This window comes from Arabidopsis lyrata (assembly GCF_000004255.2).
Source record: "Arabidopsis lyrata subsp. lyrata unplaced genomic scaffold ARALYscaffold_8, whole genome shotgun sequence".
In the NCBI taxonomy this organism is placed as follows: domain Eukaryota; kingdom Viridiplantae; phylum Streptophyta; class Magnoliopsida; order Brassicales; family Brassicaceae; genus Arabidopsis; species Arabidopsis lyrata.
The window spans coordinates 1508204-1519173 of NW_003302548.1; the positions used below are offsets into that span (position 1 = coordinate 1508204).

The 10970-nt window shown below is 37.2% G+C and overlaps 3 protein-coding genes across 3 annotated transcripts; 2 read left to right on the forward strand and 1 right to left on the reverse strand.

Annotated features, from left to right (window-relative positions):
• Positions 1-2653: 2653 nt before the first annotated feature.
• On the forward strand, positions 2654-4305 carry LOC110225655. Its single transcript, XM_021015497.1, has one exon. It carries the CDS (start codon positions 3002-3004, stop codon positions 4178-4180), a length of 1179 nt encoding a protein of 392 aa, XP_020871156.1. The 5' UTR covers positions 2654-3001; the 3' UTR covers positions 4181-4305.
• A 3676-nt stretch (positions 4306-7981) lies between these two features.
• LOC110230011 (uncharacterized protein At4g04775-like) lies at positions 7982-8529 on the forward strand. Its single transcript, XM_021031532.1, has 2 exons — positions 7982-8149; positions 8227-8529. The coding sequence occupies exons 1-2, from the start codon at positions 7982-7984 to the stop codon at positions 8527-8529; spliced, it is 471 nt and encodes a 156-aa protein (XP_020887191.1).
• An 845-nt stretch (positions 8530-9374) lies between these two features.
• Positions 9375-10678, reverse strand: LOC110230013. The gene is made up of 2 exons (XM_021031536.1): positions 10283-10678; positions 9375-10176 (listed from the first exon to the last, which is right to left on the reverse strand). Exon 2 carries the CDS (start codon positions 10005-10007, stop codon positions 9375-9377), a length of 633 nt encoding a protein of 210 aa, XP_020887195.1. The 5' UTR covers positions 10008-10176; positions 10283-10678.
• Between the last annotated feature and the right edge of the window lie 292 nt (positions 10679-10970).

The window sequence follows — 10970 nt, forward strand, 5'->3', positions numbered from 1 at the left end:
AATATATAGATGGCCAATATGGTTACACCTTACACGGACATAGGCCTGGGCATGTGGGTAACCCGTTTGAGTTCGGATAAAACCCATTCGGATTGAATGGGTAATGAATTTATAGTCTATTTGGGTATTTCTAAAGATTCGGTTTCGGTCCGGTTCGGGTATCGTCGGGTTCGGATCGGTTTAGGTAATAAGTATGAGAACCAAAAAAACCCGAAAAATTTGGGTCCCCATTGGGTTCGGATCTAAATGGGTAAAATTACCCATAAACCCAAAATATGACTCCAATACCCGAAGTTTTAAATCATTTTACATGCTCAAATGATCAAATAAAGAGAACAAAACATCAAACATGACATCTAAAGACTAAATCCAATCCAAAATCACAAAGATTACTACTTAAGTCTTAAGTGTTAAAAGTAAATTCAATCCAAAATCACATGACATCGGAATGTTCGGTGACGGTAAGGTCGCCGAAAGTGTCGCGACGAGGGTTTCCAGTTTCGATAATAAGACGCAAAAAAGGAATTTAAGCAGAGATTATCGAGGGAATATGAATTCTAGAAGGAAATTAGGAAACTCAATTGTCAAAACTCAAAAGTTATGGGTACCCTATATAAACACATGTCTAAAAAGCTTCGGGTTTATGGGTACCCTAAATGGGTAACGGGTATTTTCCGACCCGAACCGATACCCACGGGTAGACTAAAACTCTACTCAATGAGATAATTTCTTAATACCCTAACCCGCCCTAACTCTGTTTTTTCGGTCCAGGTATCGGTTCGGGTATCGGGTCAGGGCTTTTTGCCCAAGCCTACACGCACAAATTATAATTGTGTATGTAGAAATAAATATTCAAAATTGTATGTAAAAGTAATATATTATCCTATTGTATAGTCAACATTATATTCTTTTGTGATGTAATATCAATAAATTGGACCAATCTAAAAGATTTGCAACTTTTGGGAAGTCATAACCTAAATTGGGCCATCCCTATATCTTCCACTACTAAACAACTTGGCCCAATCCAAACATGATCGTTTACTATATCCAGTCCAGTTTAAGCCTCGTTTTCACATTGTTACTAACTACATAAGTGTTGAAAAAAATATTGTTATGTATTAACTTTTAAGGTGTTAAAAAAATGTATTAATTTATTTAAATAGAATAATATTCGTGATGATTCAAATACCGTTTCTTAAAATATGATAATCTTGCAAAACCCATATTTAGCTTATATTTTTTTTGAGGATCCAAAATTTTACCATCCGAATAATCTCCTCAAGGTGAGTATAGCCTGATAGAGTGATTTAGTAAATTTTGCGTTGGAGGGGAATCGATCTCTGACCTAGACCTACATGGCAACCTCTCTTCAAGTCGAAACCACTAGACCACTACCACTTGATTTCGTTTTTATGTTTTCAGTCAATTTTTCTAATCTATAGTCGATCCATGTATATGTTTCTCCTTAAAACATCAAATGAACAATTTTAAATTTAGAAAAGAAACTATTTATAGTTGTTAAAAATAGATGATCAGATATACATTCTTGGCTTACAACAAAAATTTGATGTATTTTAAATGAATATATATTTTAAATTAATCATTGGAAACTTGGTATATTGTTTTGAAAAATAGTAATGAGAAATATATATTTTCAAAGAGAATAGTATTAGTTGCAAAACTCAATCAGCCATCCAAAGTGGCTGTTCTTATCATAAAAGCATCCAAAAATCTCTAGTTAACCTCTTCAAAAACGCAACATGTCCAAGTCTTAGAGAAAAAGGATTTCTATTATTATTATTATTATTATTATTATTTGTTTTTTTTTTTGAATTCTATTATTTACATAGCAACTTATTATTTGTTTCTGAATTAGAGGAAACTTCAATGTATGCTTTTAAGATATAAAGGTTTCTCTTACTAATTATTTTGACAAACCACCCAACGCAGACCCACATCTCTTCTCTTGTTTTGCAAATTACAAGATATAACAGAAATATATTGTCACGTTCCGATCTTGTCTGACTGATACCAGTTGTGGACTCCGCAAACGCTTTTCTTTTGTGGATTCAATATTCGTGTAACAGTTGATTTGCTATTCTGAAATGTTAAAAACTCACAATTTTTTTTAATTACTACGAAAAATTTCCCTGTTTTTCATCGTTTAACTCTTACTAATAATCATTTCCGCTAAAACATACATTTTTTTTTCGCCAAACCCCATTTTATATATATATAAACAATTTACGGATAACATACATACACAATGCTAATATAGGTAATCAAATCAATTATTAAAGCATATATACATCCATTACTGTTCAAAAAAAAGTTGGAATATCATAATAATTATTAAAATATATATTATTGTAATAAAGTAATATTGTGATGAAACATGTATAATTTCTATTTAAATTTATCTATACGATCACGTTGTAAAAGTTTGAATTGTTCAGAAACTTGATTGATTAAAGGGCTAACAAAATTTAAAACCACAGACGACCGGATAATTAAAGATCTGGTAGTCAAAATAATGAATTTAGTTCTCTCTCTTGAAAAGGACGATACTAGCCCTATATCTGACAGAAATCGGTTTAAGTAAACGCAATCTTAGTTTATGATATAAAATCTTAGCATTTAATGCTTCCGACAGAACTGACGCTGAGATATGTCAATATATCGCCGGCGTTATGGGGAAACTAAAGATCTTGAGGAAAGAAAATGATTACACAGATATTTCTTGGGTTGTGGGTGTATCAGAGGGTTGCGTTCAGCTATTAATTACCGCAGTATAAGCGTTGGCGATGAAACCAAAAAAAAAACACACCATAAATGCTCTGATACACAGTTAATGTATCGAAGAACAGAAGCAACTTCTGGGTTTAATTGAAGATCTGCAATAAATACGCAAAAGGTATATATATGTCGTTACATATTTATTTTGAAGTTCTTAACATTAGTGTGATAATGTAATTGATATTCGGTACTAATTATGTAAAACATGGGTTTTCTCAGGTACCGAATGACTTTCGTAGTCCGTCTGGTTCGCGGAGAGTGGAAGAAGGACGACGCTGGATGTTTCGAACATGTGTCGGCTTTGGAAGGATTTACGATGGCAGTACGGCTAAGAGAAACAGATGATTACAAAAGAGTCGTTAACGCGGTAAAGGAGAGGTTAGCCCTGGCCGATAATGACGATGTAGAGCTCAGCTACCAGTGGCCTCAATGGATGATGGGCCCGGACTGGAAAAGGGCTAATCCAATAGACATCCTTGATGATGAAGATATGACCCTGTTTATGGCGATACGAGCAGACCTGGAAGAGGTGCACCTACGAGTTAAGGTGATAAGAGGAGGGATGGAGAAGAACGTTAATTCTTTCAAGAGCCACTTGGATCTGGGAGGATTGACATCTGAGGAGATATCCGATAAGTACTGGAATAGTGCAGAAACCCGTTGTGTGTGGAATAGCGCACTAACTAGACTATTAACGCGGAATGCAGGCGGGGGAAGGGAAATAGGAGTCAACCAAATGGGGAGCCATGAGAATTTTGGTTCCGTAGGAGTAAACGTAACAGGAGGGATAAGGATACAAGAACCAACAGACGCAACAACTGTTAGAGCATCTATACCAAATCTTCATGATAACAATGAGCTTCGCAAGGCAACAGCAGACGATAAAGGAAAGGGTAAAGTTACTGATGAAACTGTAAACCTGATGCCGCACGCCAATGGATTAGGGGGGAACCAACCGGTAAGTGGAGCACAAACATCTGCAGACGCGGAATTTGAAGCTTTCAGGAGAAACTACGTTGCCGAAATGTGGCGAGATGTTTGTGCAACAGAAATGACACTTGGGGGACTACAGGCTGCAGCTCCTCAGGTGAACGAGGGGACAAGAGTTGCTAGATCCCTTGATTTCAGAGAAACTGGGAGGGAACAAGATCCTGTTGAGGACGATAGCCTTCGACTATCACTTTCAAGGACGACATCAACAAGGGTGGCGCCAACAATCTTAACATTATCGTCATCGGACTCGTCGTACGGTACACCATCAACACAGTCGACAAGCATTTCGTTCTCGACTGAGGATCTGATGGAAGCAGAAATTGAGATTGAATCACCTGTAGGGGTAATAGGTACGTTATCCGTTAATGAAAATTGTTGTTCCATAATTTAAGAGTCTATTATTACGGACTAACAAATATATTTCCTCAGGTACTGATATCATGGAGAATTACTACACAGATGCCGATGGACCATTGTGTATGACTCCAAAGGGCCCTGTGGAAGTAGGAAACATCCAAGGCATAAGGGGTGAGAATGAAACTGGAAACTTTGAGAAGGGATCGGGCTCATCTATTGGAGGACAAGTCAATGAGGCAAACAGACAAATGATAGTAAGGGAGACACCAGTTCCAACGGTGTTATATGATCGGGATGCGCCTCCATACTTTGATGACCCGGGAGAGGAAGGTAATTGAAAACAGTTATTTTTTATATGATAAATGTTTTCTTAGTTGGTAACTGTATATATTTCATGATAACAATAATTATTCCAATTATCAGATTATCTTCAACGCGCGCTAAGAGATGCAGATTATGAAGGTGATGACATTTACGTAGGCAGGCTGTTCAAAAATAAAGACGACTGCTGTACAAAACTAGCAATACATGCAATCCGGCGAAAGTTTCACTTCATCCATGCGAAATCATGTCCAACAATGGTGATAGCGGTGTGTGTGGGTACAACGTGCCCGTGGAGAGTTTACACAGCAAAATTGGAAGATAGCGACCGTTTCGAAGTCAGGACAGCAATATTGCAGCACACTTGTAGTGTTGACGCAAGAGGAGACTTCCACAAGCAAGCATCAACAGCAGTAATTGGGAAGCTAATGAGGACACGATATGTGGGTGTAGGTAGAGGTCCAAGACCAAATGAGTTACGAAGAATGCTCCGAGAAGAATTCAGTCTTAATGTTTCATATTGGAAAGCATGGAGAGCTAGAGAGATAGCAATGGACAATGCTATGGGGTCGGCTATGGGGAGTTTTGCATTGATCCAGCCATACTTCAAGCTTCTGTTGGCAACAAATCCAAATTCCCTTGCTTTGCTAGAAACTGAAACCGATAACTCTGGAGTTATCCGGTTTAAGTATCTATTCTTTGCATTACACGCCTCGATTAAAGGGTATGCCTTCATGAGAAAAGTGATTGTCATAGATGGAACTCACTTGAGAGGACGATATGGGGGATGTTTAGTAGCTGCAAGCGCACAAGATGCGAATTTCCAAGTTTTTCCACTCGCGTTTGGAATTGTTAATAGTGAAAATGACGAAGCGTGGACGTGGTTCATGAACAAGCTAACAGAAGTTGTGCCGGACGATCCAGACCTTGTGTTCGTGTCAGACAGACACTCTTCCATCTATACGAGCATTAGAAAGGTATGAATAACAGATGGTAAACAACATATCGCAGTAAAACAATTATTATCTGGTTTGTTTAAATATTTTTATTGGAAAATGCATTTTATATAGTATACCTATATTATTAGAAACAGACACATATGATATGTATTTTGTTTGCCCAACTAAATAACATTAGGAAAATGTGTTAACGAACACATTAATAATTAGGCATTGATAAATGGTCTTGATAAAGGAAAATGAAGAAATAGTCGAGGGTCACTCACTTATAGGATAATATGTGAATGAATTTGTTATCGGGTTAAATGAATACTTATATAAATAGACGTATGATGTACTAACATTTGTATTATGGGGAAATATCTTCAGGTATACCCAATGGCATCACACGCGGCATGTGTAGTTCATTTGAAAAGAAACATTATCGCTATCTTCAAATCTGATGTACTAGGGAGTTTGGTGTCAAGTGCAGCAAGAGCTTACCGGCTCAGCGATTTCAACAAAATATTTGCGGAGATAAGGGAAATGAACGGACCATGTGCTGACTATCTCACTGGGATAGGGTTTGAGCATTGGACACGTTCTCATTTTGTTGGGGATAGATACAACGTGATGACAAGCAACGTGGCAGAATCGTTAAACAATGTGCTGACAATGGCAAGAGACTACCCGGTGATCTCAATACTCGAGTCTTGGAGAACTACTTTGGTTACGTGGTTTGCTCTACGACGGGAAGCAGCTAATATGGAAGACAACATATTGCCCCCTAAGGTTAATGAAATGGTCATTGAAAACTTTGAAAAAGGAGCAGGTTACGCAGTGTTGAAAATAGGAGATGGGCAATATGAAGTAAGGGATATGATGGATTGCGCATATGCGGTACATGTGTGGGAAAGAACTTGTACATGCAGACAGTTCCAACTACTGACAATTCCATGCTCCCATGCAATTGCGGCTGCAATCAGAGAAGGAATTAGGGTTGACACCTTGGTTGGAGTAAACCACACCGTTCCGATACTAAGGTTGTCTTACAAAGAAATGATTATGCCAGTCCCAGATATGGCCACGCTAGCCCCATCACCAAATGACGTTGGCGGAGGAAAACTAGCGCCACCATATGTTCGAAGGCCACCAGGTCGTCCAAGGAAAAGGAGGATATTTTCAAGTGGAGAATTCAAGGTAATATTCAACTTATCTAGATATTGCATAGATATATATATAAGAAAATAAGTAACGGATAAAAATACTTGATTTAGCGGACCTCTGGAAAGCGATGCTCACGCTGCCGTTCACTGGGGCACAATCGCGCAACGTGCAGGGGACCTATAACGGTAACAAACTTATCGTCGTTATTTATAAAAATCATGTTAGCCTATAAAAACAGATATAACAGATACATGACTACACAGGACGGGTAGATCGAGAATGGAAACAAGTTTTTTGGCGACTGACAGAAAGGATGGAAGACGATGGGCAAGATATAATGCTCAACGGGATGTTAAATAAATAATGATGATGTAGCCGGTGGAATAATTTTGATGTATACAAAGCGGATTCTATTGGCTTATTATGTATAATTATGTAACCCATCCGATATTTAAAGTCAGTTAATGTTATACAAGAAGTTAGTACAAACTTTTGTTTGGGTGAGCTAGTGGATGCCCCAAAAATTTTGACATTAAAAAACACATCAGCAAAACAACAATAACAAAGGACGACAAAAACATTAGGAGCTACAAAGAACTTCAGGTCAATTAACCAGCGGAAACAGAAGCTACCAAAATTTTCAAACGATATAATTGGCATACAAACTAAAAAATGTTAACAAATATAATAGTAACTAGCCCTAACGTAATATCTAACTGTAGTGTTAGCAGGTAAATCAACATCCGGAAACAGAAGCTACCAAATTTGCACACAATATAATTCGAATTAAAAACAAAAAAGCGGTAACAATAATAATAGTGACTACGGGAACAAATTTATTCGTTAACAGTTTGATCAGTCCATGGGAAATCGGTAACAGAACCTACCAAAATTTAGATACGATTTAATTAACATACAAAATAGAAAACAGAACCAAATATAATAGTGACTAGCCCTAACGACATAACAAATTGAAGTGTTAGCAGGTAAATAAACCTACAGACACAGAAGCTACGAAATCTGCATGAGATATAATTGGAATTTAAAAAAACAAATCGGTAACAAAACTAATAGATATTAATATAACAAATTTATACGTTAACAGTTGTATTAGACAATAGGTAATCTCATAACCAGAAATCATTCTTCTATTTGATACAGAGGGTTCGACTTTTTCGGTAAACCCTAACAAAATCAAATTGGGGATTATTCTTCTCCACCCACCCGAGACCCTCTTCTTCCTCTTCCGACTGCGACTTCTTCTCCGACAGAAACTGAGACTTCTCCGAGTAACAATCTCTTCCTCTGCTTCTTCTTCTTCGTCTTCTTCTCCGACATCAACTTCTTCGCCGACAGCAACTTCTTCTCAGACAGCGATTTCTTCTCCGACAGCGACTGAGAATCAAGTGATGAGTCACTCTTCTACTTCTCGTACGTCTCAAATCACGTCTACCACTAGGGAAGTTGGCAGAGGTGTTCCGATTAAGTGCTGGTGTGGTGACGAGATTACTACATTCACTTCGACGACAGATGAGAATCCTTATCGGAGATTCTACAGATGCGTTGCTGGCCTGAAGGTATATAATGTTCTGATTTTTGAAAATTTTTGTTTTTCTTTACATAGATTGAACCTTCTATTTGGGCGAAATGGTAGGATAAAAAAAAGAAACACCTGTTCCGCTGGGTTGATGATGCTCATCTAGAGGAAATTAGAATGGTTGAAAACAAACTCTTGGGAGATGTCAATGATCTAAGGAAAATGGTGATGGAAAATTTAGAGGTCCAAAGGAAGATGGGGAAGGAGATAGAACAAGATATGAAGAAGAAGGTCAATGAGATCGTTGAGCAAGAGCTAAAAGTAGCAAAAGAGCAAATGGAGGAGGCGAGGATGAAGACAGTTTGTCTACTCGTGGTTGTATCAATTTCAGTGGGATGGCTTTGCGGAAAGGTCCTGTAATTTGGTATGTGGATGTGTGATCCGTTGTAATCTTTAAGACTTGTTGTTTATGTTCAGACTTGTTGTTTATGTTAAGACCCTCGTTATATGCTACCACTTGTTGTATAAGTTATAACTTAATCCGTAATGTTAAAGCTTGTTGTTTATATTAACTTCGAAGAAAACAAAATTGTCCAAAATAACCAGGGTAATTAATCTGTGGTTTTAAATTTTGTTAGCCAACATCTGAGGTTTTCTATTTTCTTGAACCAAAATTAACTCATATATTCGGATAAGTATTTTCTTAACCGATACTAACATATTAAATCATGTAAGAGCTTAGGTCATCATATAACACATACACTACCTTAAGAAAATGTAATCAGTACATAATTAAAAGGATATAATATTAAACAAACCGATAAGTATTTGCTTACACCGATAACGCCAATTAGCTCATATATTCGGATAACAAGACAATAATGAGATAACTAAAGAATTAGTCCATAAAATTTGGGTTACGGTTATATCAAAATGTCTATTATATAAGATTAAGGATTATCGGGGATCGGTTATGAAATCATTATATAATTATAATGATAGAATATAAAATAAACGGTAAGTATTTTCTTAACCCATACTAACATATTAAATCATTTAAGAGCTTAGTCCATCGTATAACACATACACAACCTTAAGAAAATGTAATCAGTACATAATTAAAAGGAGAGAAATATTAAACAACCCGATAAGTGTTTGCTTACACAGATAACGCCAACGCGGGCTAGTAGAGAAATAAGATGTCTAATTAAAAAGGGTGGCAACAAGTTCATGGTGCATAAAACAAATCGTAAATAGGCCCTGCCCTAAGGAACACCTGCGAGAATAATAGCAGATACAAGTTTTTTGGTTTCAGCGTCAATAGAATCTGGTGGAAACTCCACACAATCATCCATCCCACCAGCTGCGTGACCATGAATGAGGAAAAGAGTCATGAGGCCGGAATCAACATGGGCTGTAACCTGAGGGATGCAGAGAGACCTTTCAATGGAAAACGGAGACGTTGACATCTGGCTCATTGTTGGATTACAGGCCGCCTGTCTAAATAGAAAGGGAAGCATTCTGGCAAGTGGCTGGAGGTCCATCTTGAGACTAGCATCGGTGCGCAAATGAACATTGCAATCAAGAACAGTAATCTTTGCGCAGTTAAGCTCGACGACTAGGGCAACCCAATGTTTTTTGTCAAAGTTGAATGGCAGGTATAGATAATCAACTTCAGTAAAAAGCTGAGCACGATCCAACTCTCCCACACCAGCAACAGCATCAATCAAAGCTTTTGGAAACTGAAAATCCTCATGGACAGGAGCTTTGGAAAACTTTGGAAATAGACGACACAAGTGAGAGATAAACTTGGTATCAAGCAAATCTACACGCAATTTCTGTCCATCGACGTCGTCAGTCCTCAGAATGTGCCTACTAAACTTCAAAAGCGCATCCATAACCTATTGGACAGAAAACAAGTTAACATCAATAACTAGTAACAAACATTTTATAGGGAAACTATATGCTTTAGCTAAAACTACCTTGTTAGACAATGGTTTTTTCCTGTCAATAAGGTCAATGATGTCCTTGCTGGCAATGGAAACATCGTCGCCCAAAGAAATAGAGCTAAACAATGAAAAAAAAAAGATTAGTTAGTTAACAAATGGATTAGTTATCAAGTATGTTAACAGATAACATACAAATTTATAAAGTAAACGTCAACCCAACAAACCTAATAGCTTTTAGTTTCTTCATGGAGTTGTTAAAACGCTCATCAGGGTCTATAGATCTAGTAGAAAGAGTTGCGATGGGAGAAGGGTGCCCAACCAATAGCTTGGTTTTCTTGTCAAACTGAAACCTTCCGTCTAACTTGGAAGATCTGGTCCTGAGCCTTTTACTCTTTCTACCTCCTGGATAACCAACAACACTCCTCTGCGATGGAACATGAGCCTACAAAAAAAAATGTTATGAAACATTAAATTAAAAAAAAAAAAAATTACAAAGAAGTTAAACAATTACACGGTAATGAATAATTTAGCAAACATTTACTGTAATATGAAGGTAACATATAATTTATCAATGATAAATATTGAAGGACTATACCTGCAGACGCTCACTTCCCATTTGACCCACCCCGGGAGTGTTGGAAACATGAACATCAGGTTGAACTTGAATTTGGGAGCCCTATAAGTCGTTAATTATTAATTTAGCAATCAATTAAAGGTTTCCCAAGTAACTTATATATTATCAATGGTTGGTCTTAAGGGCCTATACATGCATAGGATCACTTCCCAATTGAGACACCCCTTGGGATTCGGGGTCCTGGAAAGATATGTAACAATATAGTTTAGCGGATAATATACAAAATATCTGATAAAAAAATATATAGCATAAGAGATATCAAGATAAGAACAAACCGC

What these genes read in the sequence shown, in the direction of transcription:
- LOC110225655 (XM_021015497.1), top strand. Translation starts at nt 3,002, where the DNA reads ATGGGTTTTCTCAGGTACCGAATGACTTTCGTAGTCCGTCTGGTTCGC.
- LOC110230013 (XM_021031536.1), bottom strand. Translation starts at nt 10,007, where the DNA reads ATGGATGCGCTTTTGAAGTTTAGTAGGCACATTCTGAGGACTGACGAC.
- LOC110230011 (XM_021031532.1), top strand. Translation starts at nt 7,982, where the DNA reads ATGAGTCACTCTTCTACTTCTCGTACGTCTCAAATCACGTCTACCACT. An exon ending in GATGCGTTGCTGGCCTGAAG is followed by an intron (nt 8,150 to 8,226) that starts GTATATAATGTT and finishes GCGAAATGGTAG; the next exon opens with GATAAAAAAAAGAAACACCT.